We start from the raw sequence: 27,628 nt of genomic DNA, 5'->3' as shown, positions 1-27,628 counted from the left end.
AAATATAGTAGATGGTCATCATTTTTTTTTTCTAAAGACAGAATCAATTATCATTTCCTGGTATATTAAGTATGCATGTCCTTCATATTTGAGTTACAAACTGATAAAGTCAATTATACATTGCACAAAGATATCACATATCTTTAGATGTTGGAAGTCCAGTACTTAGAATAGTATGGTAAATAATAATATGGCAAGGAAGGATCCTGTGAAGAAAAAAAACTTAAATGTAAACCAATTATGTTAGTTTAGCAACACACTTGATCTACGATTTGGGAACAGTCATACTCAATATATATAATATTTCTTCTTCTGCCTCACAGTCTTAGTTAAATGCCAGCTAACCTATGTGAGATGTACCAAAGTATATGATACACTTTTTTTATTATAAAATTAAATGTTTAATTTTTCCTATTTAATTGATGTACTGTTGCATTATAAAACATATTTCCAGAGTGCAACATTAAATATATATGTGTATATATATATATATATATATATATATATATACTGCATTAAGTTTAGCAATAAAATTCCAACCCCATCCTTCACCATACAATTAACAGCTTTTTCCTGATTTAACCATCCCCTCTTTTCCTATCCTTCTTTTTGCTGGAAGATTAAAGACCAAATTTATTTCAAAGCTGATATTTTAAAATATTTTCCATGCTTCAGTATAACAGAAATGCATCTCCTCATTTCACTAAGCCTAGTGAAAGCTTTAATATATTTCATAGAAAAGGATATTCAATGAATTTTATGTCATCTGCATTTAGCTACTCTCTGCATAGGTCTTACTAGAATGGGCTTAGAAATATAAACATGAGAAAAGTAGAGGTAACCATGTGAATCAAGGAAAACTATGTTTATCACGCTACACATCAGCTAGAAAGTAGCTCTTCTTTTCCCCTATCTTTGTTTTAGGATTGTCAGTATTGCTGACATCAATATTTAACACCTAGTACTCCGGCCTTGTAGAAATTTGCAAGAAAACTATTATGTCCTTACTAAGTAGATGCTTAAGATATAAAGGAGTACATCATTTTTCATAGTTTGTTGGTCAGGATGCTGAAAATTTAGCAGATAACACACTCAAGAAGGGTAATGGACATGTTGTTACATAAGAAACTATTAAAAAAAAAGTTATGGCTGGATTACAGGAAAGCTCACAAAGGAGGGAAAAGCAACATAGACTGCAACAGCAGAATGTAAGTTCTGCTACAGACCTGGAGTTAAAAGGGACAGGCTCATTTAGGAAGCCTTAAGACGACTGGAGCTGAAAAGTAGATTGGACAAGTAAGAAATATTGGGCAACTCAGTCATTGCCAAATCAAATTCTAGCAAGGAGTGTTTTCTCGGAATAAACTCTCTTTACTCCTGCTCCTGTTGAGCTGAGTCTCTTCAGAAGGCCTTCTAATGACCACGTCATCCTGAAGTCCATCTGCAGGAAGTTGTGGGGAGGAGGGAGTTGGATAAAGGATCTAGTAAATGAAAAATATTCAACAGAAAGAAGAATAATGTTTCTCATAAGAAGTTTATCAGTGTTAGGTCTTTAAGGATGTGCTGGTGATGTCCAGAAGAACACGCAATGATTTTTCTGAAGCCACACTGAAACCGTTCTGATTCTGTGTCTAGCTCTGTGTGTATGCTTATGTGTACATGAGCATGTCTTTGAGCTGAGCCTCTTTCTCTGCACACACACACACGTACACATCTATGATTTATCTGCATAATAATTGTGCTTCTACTGAAAACTTGCCATTTGTTTCTCATATGACTCACATGAATCATGTGACAGAGTTGTATTTATTTATTTACATTTAACATCATTGTTCATTTTTGTACAATGTATACTTTCTCCTCTCAGGTAGAGGCCCCTTAAAATTCCCATGACTGGTGGTGTTTTAAACTGATTACATTTGTGTACTTTGGACAATGGGTTTATCCATGGTAACACCTCATTCCTGTTATAACTTATTTTCCTTTAGCCATTTCCTAATTTTCTTTATCATGTTATTCTTAAATTTTTCAAATCTAACTCAGATTATTTTTGATTTTTTAAAATTAAAATTTATCAATATATAAATAATTTTGGTAATAGCGCTAGAAGTAATATTCCTATATTTATTAGTGTCACTATTCCCATTAATTCTAAACAATACCAAATCATTTTTATTTTCTAATGTATAAGCATAAACATAATGTAAATTAATTTACTAATAACATACCTTCTCCATGCCCAATTATGGCCATTAAATATGTTCTCTTGTTTCTGGAGTTTATGTTGTGTTCATAGAAAAATAACATTTAACAGCTGAGAGAATACTTAAATTCTCAACAGACTACCCAAATAATTAATTACCTTATAATAGTTTACATGTTTATTTGTTTTTGAGTTGTTGTATAAACATATACTACATTTTTATATTCAGATGATCTGTGAAATGATAGTTAATAAGTGAACCATTTCAGTTGCTCAGGGTAATTATAAACTTTTATCATTTTCTGTCCTTTTTTTAGTATGCATGGATTTTATATGTATCTTAGTCTTCTCTCTAATACAATCACAATGGTGACAATAATAATTGAATATATATGTGCATACCTATGTAGGGAGGAAGATTAATAACATGCATATAGAAAGATGCCCTCTTAAGACTTAAAGCAACTTACAAACTGTATTCTCTGAATTTGTTTTGAACTTGAGTTGTTAAGTCATGTGTATCAGTTTGTTGATTGTTTATTTGATTGATGGGCTAGTTGGTTTGTATTTGTATGTATGTATGTATTCATAACAATTAGTATTTAAAGTATAATAGTAAAAGACCTCAGGCCTCCCTGGTGGCCTAGGGATTAAGTCTCAGCACTGTCACCTAATGGCCCATCACAATGGCCTGAATTCAATCCCAGGTCACAAAGCTGACCCACATGGCACAGCAGACCTCTCCTGTTTGCCCACTGCATCCCTTAACAGTGTATTTCAGTAAATCCACCTGTTCTGCTCCCCAAACTATCCCTGATGAATCCTCTCACAAACACCCTCATACCTCTGGTTTATACCCAATTATCCCATGCCCAAAAACAAAATAAATAAATAAAAATCTTCAAAAATAAAGGTCCCAAGCTCTTTTCATCTTTCGGTAGAACTTTCATTAACCAGTAGTTATGCTTTAGTCAAAGAGCAAATGCATTTTAATAAATGTAAATGTTTTTAAAAGGCAATTAAATCATTAAGATAGACTAAAGAAAAACAGAAATTTCTTTCCTAATTTCTACCTTTATACCCCCACATTTTAAAAATTGTGATTTAGCAAAAGTTAAGCAAATCCAGATTATGAATAGAGCTTTCCTTCAAAACTAATTCATTTCATACTCTTATCTTTATTTGAATTATGGTTTGTGTTGATTCTTTAGAATGTCGCATGGTAGGAACTAAGTAAGATAATGCCCTTTTTGAATATACTCAGACTCAGCAGGAGTTAGACGATTTTTCTCATCTCAATGGGGAGGCACATTTTGCAAATTGTTATACTGTGAGTAAGGCACTGCAAACATTCAGTGCCTTTATTGGGAAATTTAGGTATGAATTTTAAAATATATAGCTAAGTTCTAGTGAAAAGATTTGTTATGATAGTGAATTATGCAGATTTTTTCCCACAGACTAGGCAATTGTCATATTGTTTTGTGGAAGTGATTATCCTTTGTGTTTAGACATCTCCAGACTAAAGAGTAAAGGTAGTTGTTTGTCTTTGATTTCTCCTTACTCTGTGCCTGACATTATTTTACTTATTTAAATTTTCTTTTAGTCATTCACCTTTGTGACCCTCAATTCTCAGACTGTATTGTTATTGTGACATATTTTCCGTCCTTCTCTGTGTGTGACACTGCTGTGCTTTCCTTTACCTTCATTGAAGTATGTCTAGTCTGCATCTCTTATTCTGCTAAGGAATATCTGTGTCTTCCAAGAAAATTTAACCAATAAATTTCTCTGTTCATTGGACATAAATGTGGATGCTACGATTTTCTAAAGGAGACACTTATGTTAGAAATTTAAGATTTGTGTAGTTGAATGTCTATGGGTGCTAAATGTCCCTTTTTACGAGAAATACATAACTATTGACAAAGGTCTTTGAAGGACACTAACCATGAATTGGTCATGAATGCTATCACAGTGCACTTAGAGACAGAGATCCTGGGTTACTGGAAAAGAATGAACTCAGAGTAGCTGTAAGTATATAAAGATTTTATTTTGAACTGATAATAGCTATTGGTAAGGAAGCCAGTAGAATCACAGGTATGACTTCTAACATACCTGTCTGCTGGTGATGCTGGGGCCTTCATTCCACATGCCCTTATGAACAATTAGATCTCTTGTGCCAGACCACCCAGCTAGTAGAAAGTCTTTCTTGGCTTGAGTGCAATCCCTCTAACCTGCTTGTCTCTGTCTCTGTGGCTCAAGAGGACCAGATCCTCGAGGACTTCCTGGGTAATCCAGAGCCATGGAGACAAGGAACAAGCAGGAAAGCCAGTTATAAGGAAGGGACACTTCTGCTGGCCACTGGTTGTGGGACACCAGATCTAATGTGTTCATGAGATGGAGTTCCAGGAGGACCGCCACATCTGCAGCAGGCAGGACAAGGAGTGTGACATTTTCAGGTAAGGGCACTTCCCTAATCCCTCATTCAGAGGAAGTTTGAATCTTTGAGCAAACTGAATAAGTAGATATGAATCATAAGGAAATGTGCACTGAGGATCCTGGGACAAGGAAAAAGGAATACAGAGTGTGGTTTACTAGTGAGTGATTATATCTTTCCTCACATCTTGTGTGTCAAGGTTTATTTTAACACTCACTTTTGATAGCTTCAATAATTTATTTGGGCATTTCATTGTTTTAAAATTATCCCTGAAAGACTGTATAAATTCAATTTTAGGATGAACTCTCATCATTATGATTTTATATATATATATAATGTATGTATATATATATATATACACATACACAAAGTTTATCATGTAAGACTAAATTTGTTTATGCGAAGAGACATAATGTATAAACAGACAAAATAGTCACATTACTTAATAAAAGAATCATAAGTTCTATGAATATAAATAATGTTTTCAACTTAATATTATACCTAAGTTATGGGTTTTTAAAAATTCATTAAAAAATCATTTATGCACCAAATTGCCACTGGTTGGATTTTTAATTGTTTTTAAAATGTTTTTAAAACATGTTTTTAAAATATATCCTTTTTAAAAAAATTAATTTTCCATCAGAGGCAATAGCTATATTATGCCAATATCTGTAGAGACATTGCAAAGATATTTTACTGCAACATTTCTCTTGAGGACTGCTTTAAAAGGGAAAACTCTAAAATGAACATTGAAGCACTGTTTATTGTTACTGTTGTTTTGTTTTCTTTTATTTTAAAGTTGTTTGTGTTAGCTTGTCATCTCACTTGGCATAAAATGTATTACTTTCTGTGGTTAATTGAGATAAATTTCCTATTGGGTATGAAATTTTTCTATATAACAGTTCTGTCCAGATTTTTCCATGAATATGACATCCCTGATTTTGCAGTCTTTGGTCAGTTTTTTTGACAATAATCAACGTTTTTATTGCATTTGTGAAGTAATTATATTAATTAACCAGAAATACATGTTGTCATAATTCAGCACTTATTTTCCTGATTGGTAATGGTAACCACGATCACTTGCATCCATGCTAAATCCTCTGGATAAAGCAATCAATTAAAGTCTAATACCTATTATCTCCTGTTTTTAATATTTTTACTGCCAAACATGACAATACATGCAAAATAAGTCACTTTCACACACTAAAGTGAAGTGGACAACGTTATTTACAGAATTTCAAGACCTGTTGATTTGGTCAAAGATTAATCCTAAACCAGTTGCATATTTCATCCAAATATGCCTCGTTGACTCTATTTAAGGAACTTTGTGTTATAAATGCACTGAGTTTCCAGGCAATCTCCAAATGAGACTCAGCTGGTTGTGAAAGCTGCCAGATGTCTTGAAGAGATTGTTGAAGAAACTATTGCAAGCTTTATTGTATGACAAGTTATACTTGCCCTTTTACTGACAGCTTCACTTGGATGGGCTAACAGGTTTTCTGGAGAATTCACTAATGTTAAAAATGTAAGATTCATGTAGCTGAAAGTCTAGCTTAGATACGCTTAGGAGGTGATTTGTATCAGGAAGGTTTTTTTTTGTTCCTTGTAGGTGATTTTTTTTCTAAGTCATGTAAAAACTGTATGGATTAACTTTAAGATAGTGCTCAAGTAATTTAAGTACTTTGTAGGCCATTTTCCAAAGAAATCTATTCTGAAACTGAGCAAAATGATTATAGGTGTTTTATAGCATTAATTAAATTGATATTGATGAATACATTTTTTTCTGTGTACATTGAGGTTGGGAGGTATGATATATTACATCAATTTCCAAAGAGAGACTCTACAATGAAAAAAAAATAGAAACATAAGGAAAAAATACATAAACTTTTTCAATCCAAAACCAGTCTGAGGACACCATAGTCCCCACTAATTAGAATCTTCACTGTAACTAAAATTGAGTAGTTCTCCAGCCCCTCAATATGATTGCTTACTTGCTTTAAACTGATTCAAATGAGGAAAAAAATATTTTAGGGGCCTCCCTGGTGGCGCAGCGGTTGAGCGCTGGGTTGCGAAGCTGCCCGCAGCCTCTGCAGCGCCAGTTCGATCCCCGGCTGCTCCCCTGCCACCGGAGGAGGGTCCCGCATGGCGCACAGACCTCTCCTGCTGCCCGCTGCTCCCCTCAGCAGTGTGCTTCGGTCCTTCTGCCTGCTCTGCTCCCCGCTCTGGCTCTGGTGGATTCTCTCACCCTCCCGCGCTTCTGACTGTACCCAGTGCTTGTATAAATAAATAAAAATAAATCTTTAAAAAAAATAAAAAAAAATATTTTAGAAAATATTAATAATAAAAAGCTGGGAGTAGCTAGCTCTTGACCAATGAGAAAATATTACATAGCTTTGTAGTTCAAGTCTCCAAAGATAAAATGAAATCACATGAATGTTATAAGTAATAAATGATTATTAAACCTAGAATAAGCTATGGCCGTTAATTTATTGTTAATTGCAATTTTAAAGCAGTAAAAATTAATATAGCTTATAAAACATATACTTATTTTGCATGTTAGTACTAATCAATAGAAAGTAACAAACAATTCATAAATGTCTAGCATCTTGGTTTTTTATTTTTCCAAAGATTTCCTTTATTCAAAATCATTCGCTTTCAAATTTATCCTCAAATTTTCTGTATATTTTAACATGTACATATATGTGCATGTGTTTACATGAATATATGCATACATACATATTCATATTTAGTTTCTAGTATTTAGAAAAACAGATATGTTTATATATTCACAAAAATCAATATAATGTAACAATTATGGTATTTAATTTATTCTTACATATGATACCAAGTTTATATTATTGTTTACTGTACAAGCTCTGTGACTCTAAAGGGAAATTTTAATTTTGTCTTCACACTAGAGAATACTATATCACTATGGTTAAATGGGTAAGCAATACCAAGACGGTGGTCAGATGGTTAAACCGACCTCAGAACATCTCCATCCTCACGGTCTGTGAGACTACTACTGGTGCTTGCAGTAAAGTGAGTATAATTTGCTTCTCTTTTATGCTTAAAATGAAATCATTTATACTACCCCTCAAAAGGAAATCAGGCGATCCTTTGTACAAAGACCTCAATATTAAACTTTCAAAAGTAGTGAGAAAAGGGTCATTCTATTAGAAGTGTGTATTTTAATCTATACCGCTTCCAGTCTTTAAAATGGGAAATATAGATGTTTAGGCAGATGAAAATGAACTTAAAGAAAAAAAATACTTCTAATGATGGATTTTTATATAGTATGAACAGTAGTCCAAGCCATATTATTTCCATTTTCATGTATGTGCTTTCATTCCATATTTTAACTTTCATCTACTTGAAGACTTTGACTATTTCTTTGCTGCCTTTAAACACATTCCAGAGACCCCTGGATTCTCCTATAGTTCAGGTTAGCCTTCTAAAGTAACAAATAATGTCTCTGTTCTTAAATTAACTGGAAATAACAGGAACATTTGGTTTGTGAACCACTGTGTTGTGAAAAGAGATGTATTTAGATACCGTATGATCTAACTTTTATATGAAATCTAAGCAGAAACACAAAAGCAAATTCACAGAAGCAGAGATTAGGTTTTTGTTTACCAGAAGGGGGTTTGGGGACAGGAGGAATTGGGTGGGGCTGAGTGATTAAAAAGTACAAAGGCCAAATAGAAAATAAAAATGTTTTGGTGGGTATAGTGTACAACATTGATGACTGACTATAGTTAGCAGTACCCTATTGTATACTTGAAAATTCCTAAAAGGGTAGATTTGAAAATTCCTTCTGAGGGAAAATTTTTTTTATTATGAGGTGATGAATGTTAACTAAACTTATTGTCATAATCATTCTAAATATATATGCATAATGAGTTATTGTAATATACAACTTAAACATGTCACAATCTTATAAGTCAATTATGCCTCAATAGTAATGAGAAAAAGAATAAATGCCACCACTCCAGCATTTTCCAGAAAGTGGAGAAAATAAATTTTCATTCTCTTCATAAGGGAAATATAATCTTGATACTAAAACCAGACAAGGACATTTCAAGTGATAACATTTTAGACTGTTATCACTCATGGACATATATACAAAAAAATGTCCTTAAATATGTATCATCTCTAGCAATTTAGGGAATGTGCATCATGACTAAATGTGGTTAGAGAGAGCAATTGATAAGTGGGGGGACTCCTCTCCTCTGCATGCTCATAGCTAGATTGCAGGTGAACAAAGCCAGAATTCCTGAAAGTAAAACAGACATACCCCAGGGTTGCCACAGTCTTAGATAGATAGATAGACAGACAGATAGATAGATAGATAGATAGATAGATAGATAGATAGATAGATGCAAAACAGACTATTATAACACATGCCAGGAATAACATCCAGAAGAGGGTGCCCCAGCAAGTCAGTAGAAGGAAGGAAATAGTAAAAATTAGAGCAGAAATAAATTAAATTTAAGTAAAAAATACATTCCAAAAGATTAATGACACCTAAAGCTACTTCTTTGAAAAAAATGAAATAAACAAACTCTTAGCTAGGTTCACAAAGACAGGAGAAAATATAAATAGAATCAAAAACAAAGGAGGATAAATTACAATGGATATCTCAGAACTTTAGAGGACCATAAATGATTGTTATGAATATTGTATGCTAGTTTCTTAAACAATCTAGAAGAGACTGACAAATTCTTAGAAATATACAACCATTTGGAACTGAATAGGGAAGAAAAAGTAAATCTGAACAGACTAATTACAAACAAGTAATTGAAACAGGGACCAAAAGTCTCCCAAAAAAATAAAAGTACAGAATCAAAAGGTTTAACCATTTATTGTTAAGTTATCTCACAAAATCTTTGAAAAATTGGTGTGTGCTTTTCTAGTTAGTGAAAGCCAGTCATTTTCCTATACAACGATTATGTATATAGGTAACTGCAAGTTTATATTTCAGTGTTTCAGTAAAAAATAGATATTGGAATGCAGTTATATTTTTGATATGATACCTTTTTGATTATTTTCTTTCTCTTTCATTTGTGTAGTTAAAAAAGACTGTACTTTCTGCTAAAATTTAAATAAGAAACAAATAATTGCACATGAAACAATTCTCATGGATTCTAGCATATCCTAATGCACAGTGGCATTGACATGTATTTTGTGTCTGTTGATATCAAGACTGTGTTATTGCTGAGATAGGAATAGAAAATCAAAGAAATATTTAGTTAAATATTTTCCTCATGTCTGCATGTAGATAAAATCTATTAAATCTACATGAAAAGAGTAAGTTGAAAATTAATTATGTAATTATAAAATGGCTTAGAAGGGAATGCTGATAAAACAAAAATTGTAATTTTTGACAATTTGAAATGAGTGTAACTTCATATCAGTAAAATCTATAATGTGTGGTGATTCTGTTGTCCTCATTTGGATACCTTTATTATAGAATTTTTTAGAAATTATAAGATATTTCATACACTACAACAGAAAAACAATATTACTAAAATTTATTTTACGTATGCATAACTTGAGATTAATTAGTGTAACATTGCTTTTGAAATATGATTTTGGTTCCGATTCTTTGCAAGATATTTTAAGGGAACATGAAATTTTGTCATATGAAATGTTTAATTATCTTTCCCTAAGGGGGAAAAAATGACTGATGAAGAGTGGATTGAGTATTGAAAGAATGTCCATCCTTTAATTTTATTCCTGGCTATTTGCCCAGTTCTTTTGAAGGACTTAATAATTTTGTTTCCTGATGATGCCTAAAGGTGAAAGGAGACAGTGTCTAGTGATTCAAAACAGTCTGAATGAGGTAATCAAACTGAACTGGAAAGTGATCCATCCCTGGTGACATACTACTGGGAATTCTAAAGGAGTTTACTAAAGGAGAGACTTTACATTTAAATTATCTTTTAATCCCACGTCACTACTTATGCCTTCAGTTTAAATCAATAATGACAATGGTACCTCTTGTGGTATTTTACCAGTTGGAAAGAGGAAAAAAAAATCTGATAGATAACAGCTTTTAAAAAGGTTAAACTGATGCATGCTCATTTTGGTCTTTAGATGCTTCACGGCGTTAATTGTTTTCTTTCAGAAATATGAGATGACATCAGATACATGGCTTTCTAAGCAGGTATAGTATAGTCTCTTAATGTCATATTTTGGCCATTGTGCCCAAACCATCACTTATTTGTATGTAATAACTTTCAAAAGTTATTTCAGTAATATGACCTGAAGTCTTTGCTATGTTGAACTGAGTGAATCTTTTCCATTAACATGTTTTTGACTTGGATTTTCTGTCTCATCAAGTGTGACATGTTTACGTATGTCTTTTGTAGCACATAACTTGCAGAATAGCTACCAGGGTCCACTTTGGGGATCATTCATACAAAGAAACTTGTATAAATGAAAGAATACACACGTTATAACCCACCAAAACTAGAAACCTTCAGAATTTTTCAAGTTGCCTAGAAAATTGACCAAACCTTCACATAAGTAGTTATGTGGAGATTATTCAAATAAACACTTCTTTCCTTAGATGTATGCTAGTTCACAGCGCTAGCTTATAACATAAATGAAACTACAATTCAGATGGTCACAACAGAATAATTTTCAAATGTCTCCACAACATAGTATCATACTGGACATTTCAATAGGAAACACACATACATTATGCAAATATGTTTGAACCCACTTTATTACCAGTTCCATCACTACTTGTTGCAAAGGAAAGTGTCTGTTTTGTTTCATTTTGTTTTGCCTTTGATTTGTATCGTTCTCTACAGTGATCTTTTATATCCTTTCCCTAGGTGGCATACACCTTTGGTTTCCATTGCCACAATGAAACCACCAACTGTATAGCCCCAGGCACTACTTAGATTCTGAAACATTCAAATTCATGCTTGGCCTCTCCTCCTAAATATGCAGAAATAACTGGACATTCCACAGGTCCAAAGCAAACGCATCCCTCTCTCCTCATTCTTATGTCTTATTGTTATAAGAGGCAAGACATAATTATCTATCCTACTATTAAAATCATAAACCTAGTAATCATCCTTGATACTTTCATAACACTTATTTATATATATATATGACTTATCACCAGTTTCCTTCATTTAATTTTTAAAGATCCCAATCAGTTTATTTTAGTCCACATCACAAACACCCTCAAGGATCATGTTACAAGTACTGCAGTTTTCCTTAACTGGAAATCGTCAACACCTGAAGCACCTGTCAATCTGTTCACATTTGCAGGCTGATTGATGTTTTCAAAATATATATTTGATTATCACTGTCCACATTATACTCCTACTTTCACAAAAAAAAAAAAATTTATCTCTCCTTTTGTTCTTCGGGTAAAAACGAAATCCTTAAGCAGACTATAAGGAATTAAATTGAAAACTTTGCCAACTCTTTCACACTGTCCTTTCAGCCATTCCAGACACATTGGCCCTCCTCTGTACAGTGCCTTTGCATTGACTCTTCTGTCTGAACAGAATTCTCTCAACTACTTGTTTGTTGGAAGGCTTTTCATTTTCAAACCTCAGTTTAAATTACCTGCTGAAAAAGTTCTTTACTCCAGGGCCTCCCTGGTGGTGCAGTGGTTGAGCGCTGGGCTGCGAAGCTGCCCACAGCCTCTGCAGCGCCAGTTCAATCCCCGGCCACCGGCAAGGGTCCCACATGACACGCAGACCTCTCCTGCCATGCCCGCTGCTCCTCTCAGTACTGTATTTCATCGATCTGCCTGTTCTGTTCCCCACTCTGGCTCTGGTGAATTCTCTCACCCTCCCACGCTTCTGACTGTACTCTGGTTCTTGTATAAATAAATCTTAAAAAAAAAAAAGTTTTTTGCTCCAAATACCATAACACAAACACATTTCCCAATAAAAGTTTCAAAGTCAAGTGTAACTTTTGTGTAAGATTTAGGCAATTATTTCTGTGATTTTTAATAATTTAACAAAGGCAGGATGGATATTCACTTTTTGTTGATAAGCAAATGCAGGGTGGTGCAGGCAGTTGAGCGCAGCTCTGTGAAGCTGTCCACAGCCTCTGTAGCACGGGTTCGATCCAGGCCACCGGCGAGAATCCCACATGGCACACAGACCTCTCCTGTCAAACCCACTGCTCCCCACAGCAGTGTATTTCAGTCCATCTGCCTGTTCTGTTCCCGGCTCTGTCTCTGGTGAATCCTCTCACCCTCCTGCACATCTGGCCTATACCCCATTCTCGTATGCATGAATAAATAAATCTTTTTTTAAAAAAAGTATATTTTAAAAAAAGAAAAACAAATGGATAACATAGAATTGGGTAAGAGGAAACCATAAATACTTGTTAAATGTAGGAATCTCTCTTTATGAAATGTATTACAGTGTAGAGCTATAAACACACTAGAGTCAGACAGACCAGGATTGAGTCCTACTTCTATATCCTAATAGTTATTTGATTTGGTCAAGTTATTTAACTTTAAGATAAAGTCCCTCACCATTTATTTTACCATTTGAAATACCATTTTAATTTACTTCATTTAAATTTTTCCCACCTCCATTTCTTAAACCACTTGACCATTTTATCCTTTACCCTCCATTTAACTGCAGAAACTTTACTTTGTTTTTTAGTTTCCACTGGTTTTATAATTATTTTACTTTGTTGGATTATCTGTTGTGTAAATGTCCAGTACTAGTCTGTAATTCTGGCTTGCTTTACTACACATTATTCCCTTGAACTCTTTAAACTCCTTCCAATTTTGCTATAAGTAGCAACATTTAATTTTTCTTTATGACTGAATAGTCAGATACACCCAATCCTCTTATCAGTGGACATTTATGTTGTTTCCATATCCTAGCTATTGTAAGTGTAATGCTGAATAATTAGTGTAGATTATATAATATTTGAGTTGATGGTTCATATTCTTTGGATATGTGCTCAAAAATGAGATTTCTCAGCCATTTGATGTTTCCATTTCCAGTTTTCTAGAGTAAATCCAGATAGTTTAATATGATTACATTTTCTCTACAACTTCAGTATTTCAGTTGGGCTTTTTTAGATATGTGCCTTTTTCATGAGTGCGAGGTGGTATTCCATTGTGATTTTGATTTGCATTTCCCTTATTAAAAGCAAGGATAAATATTTGTCCATGGGTCTGTTGGCCTTCTAGGTATCCTCTTTGGTGAATTGTCTGTTTAGATCTATGGTCAATATTTTATTGGGATGGTTTGTTTTTAATAATTGGATTTTTTAATATACCTTGGATATTAAGTCCTGTCAGTTGTGTAATGTGTAAATATTTTATCTCACTTGTTATATCTTTATAATCTACATATCTATATCTACATGTCTATATATCTGTATGTAGTTGTATATATGTAGATATATATATACATGTATCTATATGTATGTCTATAAATCTCTATGTTTATAGATATGTATTTGCTCTGTAAAATCTCTTTAATTTTAGATAATCCCAATTGTTGATTTTTGCTTTTGTTTCTATTGTCATAGGAGTCAAGTCTCTAAAAACATCTTTATCATTGATGCCATGGAAAGCCATCAGTGTTTTCATCCATAAGTCTTATTGTTGAAAGTCTTATGTCTGTCTTCAATCCAATCCATTTTGAATTAATTTTTTTGCATGTAATTATATAGTAGTCAAAATTGATTCTTTTCCATGTGACTATCAGGTTTTCCCAGCACCATTTGTTAAAAATAACTCCTTTCTCCCATTGAATGGTGTGGCTCTTTATCATGAATTAAATATTGATATATGCACAAATTTCATTCTGATCTTTTGATTCTGTTCCATTGATCCATGTGTCTGTTTTTATACCATACCCTATCACATTAGTTACTGTTGTTTTATATTATAAAGTCAGGCATGAAGATGCCTTTATAATCTCCCCTTTTTCCTCAGATTGTTTTTACTGAAATGACAAGTCATAAAAGACTTAAAGCCTTTTTATGACTTCCTATAAATTTTAATATTTTTTTCAATTTCTTAAAATAGCATTGCTGGTATTTCTATGGTAATTGTGTTAAATTTAGAATCAATGTTGGTAGAATAGTGTTTGTGATTACAATTCTACTCTCCCTTCATGAGCATGGAATGTCTTTCCACAATCAAATGTCACTGTCTAAATCCTTTAGTAATGTCTCATAAATTTCATGCTATAAATCCTTTACCTCCTTGGAGAGGTCAATTCATAATTATTCTTTTTGAAGCATTTATGAATGGAATTATTTTAATTACTCTTTTTTACTCATTTGTTGTTTGTATATGAAAGTACAGAAAAATTTTGTATAGTTTGTAACCTGCCACTTTCAGTCTTGATTTATTGCTACTAATGATTTTTTTGTGGTATTTTTGGGGTTTCTTATATGCTGTTTGCAAGTAATGACAGTTTTACTTATCTTTTCCAACATGGATCCTTTCATTTCCTGTCATTTGGTATTGCTCTAGCTAAAACCTCTAATAGTAAATTAAATAGAAGTAGTGACATTAGGCATCCTTGTCTTATTCCTGATATTAAAGGGATAGCTTTCAGTTTTTCACCATTAAGTACTATTCAATATATTGTCTACTGATGTATAGTATATGGCCTTTATTATATTAAATTCTTCTGTATACATCATATTAAGGGTTTTTATCATAAATGAGTGCTGAATCTTATCAAGTGCTTTCTGTTTATGTACTAATATTATCAAGTAATTTATTACATTGATTCATTTATGTATATTAAAAAGTATAAATAAGTGGTATAAATCCACTTAATCATGATGTATAATATTTGTAATATCGTTGAGTTCTATTTGCTAATATTTTAAAGATTTTTATGGTCTATAGTTTTCTTGTGCTGTCTTTATCTGGTTTCTTTTTTAAAGTAATGTTGACATCAAAAACTGTATTAGGGGCCAATCCAGTCTCTCCTTCTGGATTTTTAGAATGATTTGAGCAAGATGGCTTAAGTCCTTCTGCAGTTTTACTGAATTTATTGGCATTTGTTTGTTCATAGTAAGTGCTCTGATACTTTGTATTTCTATTAGTCTGTGGTAATTTCTCCCCTTTCATTTTTAATTATGATTATTATTTTTCTCCTTTTTTCTTTGTTATCTGGCTAGTTTTATCAACTTGTTTAATTGTATAAACTCTTTGTAATTCTTGGAATTAGCTCCTTCTTGGATGTATGATGTATAAATATCTTCTCCAATTCAGTAGAATATTTTTTTCAATTTAGTGATTGCTTCTTTCATTTCACAATGTATAAGCTTTTTTATTTTGACATAGAGCCACTTGTTTATTTTTACTTGTTTCCCTTCTTGGAGTTGACACCACAGATATTACTGACACCGATATAATTGTCTGTTTTGTTTACATTTTCCTCTAGGTGTCTTATGGAATCAGATCTTATATCCAAGTCTTTAACTAATTTCCATTTAATTTTTGTGGGTGGTGTGAAATAGTCATCTAAGTTGCATTATTTTGCATAGACTGTCTAGTTTTCTCAACACCATTTGTTGAAGAGACTTTGTTTTTTCCCATTGTTTACTCTTGACTCCCTTGGCATAGATAACTGTCCATGTAAGTGGCATCATATTTCTGCAGTTTCATTTTATTGCATTGATCTGCGTGTCTACTTCATTTTAATAGCATATTATTTTGATGACAATAGTTTTTAGTATAGCTTGAATTCTGGGAGTGTAATAACCTCATTCATTTTGGCTTTGCTTTAGAAGAGGTCTTTTGTGGCTTCATATAAATTTTAGTAATGTTTGTTCAACTTCTTTAAAGATTGTTACTGAAGTTTTTATAGTGATTACATTGAATTTGTAAATTCCTTTGGGTAAGATGGCCATTTAACAATGTTAATTCTCTAATCTATTAGCAGGGATTATGTTTCCATTCTTCATGTTTTCTTATATTACTTTTAGCAATTAATATCTCATTTTCCTTGAGTAGGTCTTCATTTCACCTCCATAGGTATCTCAGTTCTTTTAGATGCAATTATAACTGGGATTGCTTCCTTGATATCTTTCTCTTTTAGTTCATTGTTTGCTATAGGAACTCAACTGATTTTTGTTTATTGATTTTGTTGCCTGCCATGTTACTGTACTGACTGATGGTTTCTAATAATTTTTAGTGGACTCTTGAGATTTAAATCCCAAATTTATGTAAGTTATGGAAGCTTTTTTAAAGCAATGAAACCAGTTATCAATTATTTAGGAATAAATTACAATTGTTAATTTGTCGCAATTGACTTTTTATTGCGAAACACTAAGGAAAAGTCATGAAATACTTAGAAACTGATGAAATTTCAAAAATTAGAATGGTTTTATTAATGGAATTAAATTTGTAAGACAATTAGAGATTTAATGTTATCATCATATGGTCACTTTCTGAACAGTAGGAATAGAGGAAATTTGACATGTTTGGCCTAGTTTTCAAGATTCTTACAGTTGGGGTAACCATTGTAATCTATCTTAAGTCATAGGGTAGACTCTGTTTTCCCCAATTCATTGTCTTGTGGGTCATAGATACGGATTTGCATAAGATTATGAATGTGGAAACTGAGATAGATTCCATTTACTTTATTTGATTATAGGAAAGACTCTGTGTAGAGTAGTATGTTAATAGCCAGATATTTTCTTGTGATGAAGATTTTCAAGACCTTTAATGAATTTGAAACTATATTCAACATTTATTCCTTCACTGAGCCATTTTAAGGAATTAAAACTGCTTGAGGTGGGAAACTAATATAAATATGAGAATACTCAGATATTCCCATAACATCTATTTTTTATGGAAGTCAAGCACAAGAGGAGATTGGTGAATAAATGAGGGAGGCAATAATTTGAAATAAATGTGGTAGGAAGAATCATTTTACATACACACAAACTATTTATATATATATATGTAATATATATATAACACATATATATTACATATATAACAATATTTTGCCCATTGTACACAAAAATTCAATTTATCTATTCCATAATTATGAATTGGACACCTACTGTGTCCTAGGCAATAGAGTTAAAAAATAAAATTGAAAACTTAGTTTAATTATTACTTGCCTAGTAAAGGAAGTCAACCATGTAATAGAAAGCATTGAAAGCCATGATAAGGATGAATAGAGGCTGCTTTTTAGAGTCTTTGAGGCGAACTTTCCTAACTAGGAGAGTTTCTTCACCCACTGATATTTGTAAGTGGTTTCTGTTGCATGATTTTAAGTAAAAAAAAAAAAAAAAAGTAAGATTTAGCACAAATGCATACACGCTTAAAATATGTATTTGATGGTGTTAGGTGCTATGGAAAAAAATTGGAAGTAGTAAAGAAGAGATGAGAGATACAGATAGAATTGGATAACTCTTCACAAGAGGTAATTAAGAAACAATTCACTGATAGATGACAGAGTAGAGTAAAGAAGGGATAAAAGAAGTAGCTAAACAAGAATAATAAAAAAAAATACAAAGGTCCTGGAACAGGAACACACACATAAAGAGGAAACAGTAGAATGGAGGGAGATCTGATCAGAATGGAGGAGGACTAGGTCCTCAGAAAGAACCAAACAGGCCATTTTAAAGACCTGAAAAGGATAACATCAGATTCTTTCTGTGCCACCAGTATAATCGCTCTTACCAGTCACCCAAAAAGAACCCACTGCTTTTAGTAAATCTATTTTTTTAATTTCTCCCCTGGAGCAAGAGAAGCAATCTATATGTATAGCTTCTATCTTTTACTTTTGAAAAATATTCTGTTTTTTAATGAACTAGAGTTTAAGAAATCATCAAATGGACATTTATGTTTGTGGAATTGTGGAAGGATGAGCAGTAAGAATGGGATATATTAATTATATCATTTGCAATGGATTGTTTATGTTTCTGTGCTTTTATTGTACATTTTCAGTAAATTTATAATACATAATCAGAAGTATATCTTCAAATCAGTAGATTTGCTGAATGAAAATTTTCAGAAAATGTGTGAAATATTGTATTATCAAATTTACTGTATTAATTTTTTTATAAATTGGTGCAGGTGTTCATATAGTTCTTATTCTTGAAGGATAAATTGCTAAACAACCATATCTTGTATAAGATATGAAAATTCTTTATTGAGCCAATTTAAAGTGTCTTAAGTTTGTGAATCATTCTTACCCAATATTCAAAACCTCCTCAGCCAACCCTCCATTGAAACACTCATCAAGTTTACAATGCATCAAGTTCACTTTTAAAAATACAATCATGTTCCATCTTTTTTTTTAATAATTCAGCAGTTTTCTGAACTAATTCAAAATCAATAATTGGTGTAATCCAATGATGAATTAGTAATAGCTAGCAACACAGATTTCACATGCCCTTTTAAGGTTGATATATATACACTTCTGTTTTTAGAATGAGGAGCCTGTATTCTCTAGAGATGGCAGCAAATTCTTTATGACTGTTCCTGTTAAGCAAGGAGGGCGTGGAGAATTTCACCACATAGCTATGTTCCTCATTCAGGTAAGTGATGGCTTTTCTCTGTGGTTTTGTTTCATTGCCATCGTATTTAGAAGTGCCAATACTGGGCATCCCCGAAGGCGCAGCGGTTGAGCGCTGGGTTGCAAAGCTGCCCGCAGCCTCTGCAGCGCCAGTTCAATCCCAGGCTGCTCCCCGGCCACCAGAGGAGGGTCCCACATGGCGCGCAGACCTCTCCTGCTGCCCACTGCTCCCCTCAGCAATGTACTTCGGTCCTTCTGCCTGCTGTGCTCCCCGCTCTGGCTCTGGTGAATTCTCTCACCCTCCCGTGCTTCTGACTGCTTGTATAAATAAATAAATCTTTAAAAAAAAAAAGAAGTGCCAACTTGTGGAATTTAGAACCTATATTTAATGCCTATGAAGTCAATCCATATAACCAACTTAAAGTCATTTTAAGAAGAGTATCTCCATCCATAAGCATAAATTTAAGCTATATAATCACATAAAATAATCTCAGAACCAAAAAAATAATAATGACAATACAAAAAGATAAACACCAGTACACAATGGCGTTAGAACTGAATTGTCAAGAAGTTAAGAGAGAGGATAAAGGTAGACAAAGAATATAATCAAAAAATTATAATAAATAAAATTATAATAAAAATATAATAAAAATATATAAAGAATAAAATAAAAATTTAAAAGTGATTTTTATGTGTTCTCAAAGACAGAGTTTGTGTTATATTTTTATGGTTTTTCTCATAAAAAGTTTAAAAGGTTATTTTTCCTCTAAACTTGAAATGAAAGCTAACCATTTAGAGTTTTATTTAATTATTTAAAAAGTCTGTGAAAGTCTCAGTAAGTGGCTTAAATATGAAAAGGTTAATGAGTCAATTTGAATAAAATTGCCAGTAACAAATATTCATGAGAAAATAAAGCGTCTTTCAAAAGCAAATAAATAAACATCTAGTCTCAGGTAAAAAAAAAAAATCAGTTCATAAAGATAAAGCACTGTGAATAATTGCCTTCTGTGAGAGAGTTTTATAAACTAAACAAAAATCAATCTCATTCTTATAAGAAAAAAGTAATTATAAATGTGGTAAAATCTGATTCTGAGCAATTTGGCTGCTTTTTTGTGTTCTTAGAACCTTCAAGTGTTCTGCATATTTTCAAACTTTTGTTATTATCTGTACAATGTTGATATTATATAGGCAGCTCAATGCCTTGAATTCTCAAAGTCTTACCCAATAGCTTAAAATTTAACACTTGCCCAAGGTTGGTAATATTGATATAATTTTCATGATTTTAATTTTAATCAAAGCTGAAATAGTTTGGAACATACATAATTTCCACGGTGGAAGGTGGATTTTTATTTTCATAGTATATCGTTAAGTTGAATAAATAGATTATAGATTAATGTATAATATTATCTCATTTATGTTCTAAATGTACGTATTTACAGATGAATAAATTTTTGGTAATTCTATATGTAAAGGGCAGGTGAGATTAAAGGAGTATTTTTTTTTTAATGTGAACTAGCAGAAGCTTCACTAACAATTTACTTTACCTGTTTAAATTTCACTGTGAACTTCACTATCATAAATATTATGGTTATATATAATTTGACCAAAATATAAATCATACTTCCAAATCTTAAAGCTGAGAATGATATCTTATTGAATTTTAAATTCCAGTATCTTATATTCATGAAATGGTATTCCAGGTGGTCAAACTTGCTTACAAATTATGAATATCTTTAACATATAGTTAAAGGTAGGAGGAATTGTCTAACATGTCTTTCTATATGCAATTCCCAGAAGACAATCTATTTGACAAATTAAGAAGTGAAATAGTGTCTTTAAGAAACGTGGTATGTTATTGTTTGGAAATTAATGGAGTGATGATACTAACTTGTAGGAACTGAGATTATTTATGCACCTAACAAAAGTTTCTTGGTAAGTCTTGGAAAGAAATAGCTGCTGCTCCCAATCACAGCCATCTGACAGGCAGTCTAATTCATTGTGTCTGAAATGTTCAAAAGAACATCTTCAGCAGATGTGTTTACTTTGTTCCTCTTCTATATGGAGATTATAACAAAGCTTTCATTGAAGTAAAAAGCATTTTGATCTATTCTGGTTGCACTTCAGAGAAATAAACCTCATTTGTGGTTTTCCTCACTGAGAAATAAACATGACTGCATGATTATTTATGAATATTTTGGCAATGTGGCTAAAATTAATCTACTTTGTTAGTGAGTCAGAGGCCAATCCTTAAATAAATATAATCTATACCGGTGTTTATACACACAAACAATATTTTAATAGTTTATATTCCTTTGTGTGTCAATTTTTTTATGTAGCTAACAAAGCAGTTCTCCTATGAACCATTTATGATTACCATAATATATACTCTATAAATGTGTAAAATTCTAAAATTAATAAAGTTGTATATGAAATCAAAAACTATTTCATCATCCTATATTCTCACATTGTAAATAATTGATATATAAATTCCCAATTCCATTTTATAATAAAAATGTATCCTTTACTCTTAAAGATGGCAAGTAAAGCACGTACATAGGTTTGTAACATTTAAGAATAATTTAAGACCATTTCCTCACATCATTTAGTTGCATTCTTAATGGTTAACATTTAATTTTATTTTTAAATGTGATTTTAATAGCTGTTAAACATTCTATCAAGTAGGTAAATATACTGTATTTAAATAACATATTAATCACCATTAGTTATTTTTAGTTTTCAATACTAGAAATTATTCAAAGATAAACATTCTTATACATATTTTATTTATGATTATTCCCACAAAATATATTTCTAAATATTAACAGAAATGTATGCAAAGTGTACATATGTACATATATGTACATATGTGTACATATATATATGTTTTGATAGGGAATGCCAAACTGACTCTCCAAAAATAGTGTAATTTTGTATGGTCTAAATAGAAATGCATACCAACATTGATAACTTCTAAATCTCTCTTCTTTTACTTGTCTTGCTAGACGCTAAGACTTAAAACTGATGTGCTCAGAAAATGACAAATGACGAAGAAAGAGGGTATAACTGATGGTCAGGAAGACACCTTTACACTAATGGATGCTTAGCTATTTTTAAGAGCTCCTCATTGAATACATATTTATCTGTTTGAAGTAACTTACTAAATGAAATTAGTAAATTTTGTAAATATTTTGCTCTTTTACACAACCAGTAGGTAGATTAAAAACCAATTATTAGAGACCAGGCTCAAAATTGAAGTTGAAAACTCAAAAGTTTTCATATTTCTGTCATTATAAAGTAGTGATTGTCTACAAATATTTTAGTGTTTTTCCTTTCTTCTGAGTAATCTTTATTAAAGTAATTCCAAAAATTAAAGTAGAAGGAATGCATGAAGTTTCTCCCACTATTCTTTGAAACATAATTGTAATTTTATGTAAACTATAGTATTCGTTGTGCTATGGGAACCTTGGTGGTGAGTGTGGTGTAGTAACATACATCTGAAGAGGTGTGAATCATATACATTGTTGTAAACAAATGCTACTTCAACAGAAAGATAATACAAAAAACAATTTTAAGACATGATTTTTGCAGAATGGAAATACAGTTCTTTTAAAGATTAAATATTTAGTTGATTTGGATGTACATAATTAGCCATTATTGCTCAGTGTTTAATTTAGTGTCACTTTGTTTTCTCTATAGGTGTCATTCTATTAAATTTTTTTTATTTTATGCACTTTTCCTTAACAGAAATGGGATTCCTGCATCAAAGTAAAAATTTCTAAGCCTATGTATTTTTTGGATTAGTTTAAATATGAGTATGTGAAAGTATGAGTACTAAAGGCTTTGGGTTTTCTGAAAATCTATATAGCTAAGTAACTTTTTTTTTAGTAGAACATGCAGTATCCAGTGTTAATCCTGGGTTTTGTAGTTCCTGAATCAAACAATGATGCAACATTTCTTTTACATCAGATCATTAAACTTTTTTTTTTAAGATTTATTCGTGCATACAAGAACCAGGGTACAGACTAGATGTGCAGGAGGTTGGGAGGATTCACCAGAGACAGAGCAGGGAACAGAACAGGCAGATTGATTGAAATGCACTGCTGAGGGGAGCAGCGGACGAGACAGGAGAGGTCTGAGGCACCGTGTGGGTATCTCTCCAGCTGGCCGGGCTCAAACCCACGCTGCGGAGGCTGCAGACACCTTCATAGCACTGTGCTCAACTGCCTGCGCCACCAGGGGACCCCCTCATTAAACTTTTGATAACTTCCTATAACTCTTTCCTCACCCCCATCCTCCATAAATCTATACTTTGTATAGATTTGTAGCTTCTGAATTTCCATATCTGGAGCTATAATATTTTACATCCTGCAGTGGAGGATGCAGTTAAGAAAAAGTTTTTGTCAAAGACATGGCAATATTTTTTTTTACTCTCAAGTATGGGGTAAGCCAAGTTTCAGTCATGTTAAGTGGTTCCAATTCATAAGCATAAGCAATCGCCCTGTCATCTTCTAAAATTGTGTTAAATGAATAATTATATATAGTGGATAATCCATTCACCTTCTCAATTCAGCAATACAAGGTTTTGCTCATGAGAGCTGATTATTTCACTTGGAACAATTCTAAATGCCATTACCTATTACAAATACTGTAGAAAATAGCATGCCCCCAAACCACAAGCTATCACCTAATCATCCAATATTTTTTTTCATTGAACTTCACTACTGTATCTGATTAGAACATTGTTGGAAAACAATTAACTCACCTCATCTATGAATAGACAGTAAATTAAAGCATGCTATTTTTAAGCACTGTATTTCCTTTATTTAGAAGTGATAAAAGTTAAATTGATTTTAATATAAGAAATTTGAATGAAAAGTATATAATCAGAACAGAAGTATGTGCATCTTTAAACTTTTGTTAATATAAATGACTATTTTGTAGATATGCATATAAAATTAATATTTAACTTTCTTGAACAAGATAAAAATCTTAATTAAAAGGAGGCGTGTGATATCTAATACCCCAAATAAAATAGTCTACTTCCATCTTAGACCTTAAGCCCTTCTTTGAGAATACATTAAGTTACTATTTTTATTGCTGTTTATTCTAAAATTTATAAAAATGTGAATTCAATTTAGTGTCTATTAGATGTTGTCCTTTTCAAAAGTCAGCTATGGCTTCATACTCATTAATGTTTCTACTCTAAAAAGCAAATAGACACCCTAGTTACACAGACAGATTAATTACTGTGTAGTAACAATAATTATTCTTCCTTTTTTATTAAAATACCTTGCTTGTGACTATGTTTGTTTAAGGTAAATGAAAAACTAATTGAGATGCAGACACCCCCTTTTGGAGACTGGTTAAGTCCCTTGGTGTTTATCTTAAATTTGCAGTATGGTCATCTATCACATTATGATTGACATTGGAATTATTCCATAAAGCCCACTGCTATTTAATCCAATATGTTATTATTCAGAATAACATAGAAGACATGTTTATACTATTAAATGTAGAATGGGGCTCAATTTATTTCCCAGCCCAGATTTGTGCTACTAGATATAAAATAAATAGGTCAATTACATATATTTGAAGAAAAATCCTAAGCTTTATGAGATAGTATGATGGCTTCCAACAAGAGATCTTTTAGTTCTACACTAAGAAGCATATTTTCATCTTAGATGTATCATTTGAGTGAATCATGTTCAGTTTTTATTCTTGCATGCAGTGTTCCACATTTTTCAAAGCATTTCATTTTTTGTTCATGATCATTTTTTTTTAAGATTTATTTATTTTTATTTATTTGTACAAGCACTGGGTACAGTCAGAAGCACGGGAGGGTGAGAGAATTCACCAGAGCCAGAGTGGGGAGCACAGCAGGCAGAAGGTCAGAAGTACACTGCTGAGGGGAGCAGCCGGCGGCAGGAGAGATCTGCACGCCATGTGGGACCCTCCTCCTGTGGCCTGGGAGCAGCCGGGGATTGAACCGGCGCTGCAGAGGCTGCGGGCAGCTTTGCAACCCAGTGCTCAACTGCGGTGCCACCGGGGAGGCCCTTGTTCATGATCATTTTTAATGTAACCACTCTTTTTAAAGATTTATTTATTTTATTTATGTATACAAGAACTGGGGAACAGGCCAGATGTGCAGGAGGGTGAGAGGATTTACTAGAGACAGAGTGGGGAACAGAACAGGCAGACTGACTGAAATAGCCTGCTGAGGGGAGCAGCAGGCGAGACAGGAGAGGTCTGCCGCGCCATGTGGGTATCTCCCTGGCCGGCTGGGATCAAACCTGAGCTGCAGAGGCTGCAGACAGCGTCACAGTACTGCACTCAACTGCCTATGCCACCAGGGAGGAACTAATGTAACTACTCTTGGCATCCTTAAAACACACACAACAAAATTGTCTGAAAAAAAGAAAATCAACCTAAATTTTGTGAACCAAAAATATCTCCAGATATTTACAAATATCAAAGTTTTTTTTTAACTTTTTAGTGTTTTGAAATGTTGACATTTTTATGTTTTTATATTTTATTCATATTGAAAATTATTCATCTGGAAAAATGGAAAATATAAAATATTTCCTGGAAAAATATAAAATATTTATAAAGAATAAAATATAGCTGTCAATAGATAACCAGTGTTACTATACTCTTAGGAAAACAAAAAGTAAGAATAAAAAATTTTCCACACATAAAGAAATATCTTCTAAGAAAGCACAGTGAAGCCGAGGGATAGTAGAAACACACACACACACAAAAATGTACTCTAAGATGAATAAAATATCATTAAGTGTCAGATGTAGACATAAAAACACCAAATTAGAAATCAAAAAAAAAAAAAGGCCTCATAAAGTAGTTTCAAACTCATGTGCTCACACATATACAACAAATCTACACTATATATGAAAGAACTAAAAGCTGGATAAATAGAACTTTCACAACAAAGTATAAAAGGACAGCTCTGAGACTGACAGGAAAGACAGAGATAAGCTCTTGCCATAAAGAAATTCCACCTCAAACATAACAGTTTGCAATCAGGATGGAATTTATTCCAATAGAGAAAGAAGAGGCTGTTCCCAACATCAGGCTATGACTCAGTACAGATGAGTTCCTAGACCCTGACTTTGAATGCCAGCAGGAAATACACCCAAAAGAATCAAAGAACTGTAGTGAGGAATAACCTGCTCTTAAAAGTTTCCATGCACAAAGTCACTTACCCTGAGACTCAGGCAGTAACATCAGTCCAAAAAGCTCTCAAACCACAAGTAAATGAGTCCCATTCACAATCTTGTAACATCTGGAAGAGAAACAGAAAGCTTTAGGGATGATCCCTGGGTCAGAAATACTGGTTGGTGCCATCTTACATAATATGTAATATAGCTGTCAATAGATACACAGAGTTACTATACTCTTAGGAAAACAAAAAGTAAGAATAAAAAATTTTCCATACATAAAGAAATATCTTCTAAGAAAACACAGTGAAGCCTCCCCAAACCTACTTTATAAAACCTGTGGATAAGTCCCAACCCTACAACATAGCAGTATGTTCCAGGTCCACACCTGAGAAATGTATAAAACTCAATGCAAGGCCACCAACAGCTTCCAGTGGCACATTCTCAACAGTCACATACCTGGCCTCCAGATGACTTGTGAGCCACTTCTCAAGCTTTACAAGACCAGAAAGGGCCAACAGCTCCATCCACCCACTGAGCAAGGCACCAGATTAACTGGACTATTCGGGCCTCCCTGGTGGCTCAGGAGGTTGGGACAGCACTGTGAAGCTGTCCACAGCCTCTGCAAAGTGGGTTTGATCCCGGCTGGTCAGTAGGAATCCCGCATCGTGAACTAGACCTCTCCTGTCTTGCCCGCTGCTCCCCTTAGCAGTGTATTTCATCAGTCTGCCTGTTCTGTTCCCTGCTCTGTCTCTGGTGAATCCTCTCACCCTCCCGCGCATCTGGCCTGTACCCCAGTTCTTGTATAAAATTAAAACTAAATCTTAAAAAAAAAAAAAGAAGTCTTAAAAAAAAAAAGAGTGGACTATTCACTCAGTACTGCCTACTCAGCACATCATAGTTACAAGCCCAGCCATCGAGATGTAGCTGATGAGCTGGTCAAAAGCCACCTTGACAGAGTAGGCAGGTAGATACAGAATGCATTATGAGTGCATGACCTGGGTAGACAGAGGGGACTGCACTCCTGAACTCAGTGGAATTATGATTTGCACAACACTAATCCTTCATGACCAAGAGGCAACAAAGTTACCTGAATCATAGAGGCAAACACAGAAAATTAGGCAGAATGGAAAATCAGAAGAACAGATCCCAAATAACAGAACAAGGCAAAACCCCAGAAAGCATTTAAAAAATATGGACGTAAGTGATATACCTGATAAAGGTTTGAAAATAATGATTATAAAGATCCTGAACTTGGGGGAAAGATAGATGAACTAGAAATTTTTTTAAAGATTCAAGTAGGAGTTATAGAGAT

General features: G+C 33.0%; 1 protein-coding gene across 5 annotated transcripts in view; it reads left to right on the top strand.

The window, feature by feature from the left end:
* DPP10 (dipeptidyl peptidase like 10) overlaps window positions 1-27,628 on the top strand; it is a gene marked incomplete at both ends in the record, with an annotated part of 1,271,390 nt that overhangs the window by 1,187,942 nt on the left and 55,820 nt on the right. For 4 of the 5 annotated variants that reach the window (XM_084246024.1, XM_084246023.1, XM_084246027.1 and 1 more), the window contains 3 exons: window positions 7,553-7,676; window positions 10,765-10,803; window positions 19,056-19,163. In XM_084246024.1, coding sequence (XP_084102150.1) covers window positions 7,553-7,676; window positions 10,765-10,803; window positions 19,056-19,163 — 271 coding nt within the window. The remainder of the gene's footprint in view (window positions 1-7,552; window positions 7,677-10,764; window positions 10,804-19,055; window positions 19,164-27,628) is intronic. The other variant, XM_084246025.1, reaches the window with a different exon arrangement.

Source organism: Talpa europaea (assembly GCF_964194135.1).
Source record: "Talpa europaea genome assembly, chromosome: 1".
Taxonomy (NCBI): Eukaryota; Metazoa; Chordata; class Mammalia; order Eulipotyphla; family Talpidae; genus Talpa; species Talpa europaea.
The sequence above is the reverse complement of the archived record's forward strand: the minus strand, read 5'-3'. Positions and strand labels throughout refer to the sequence as shown.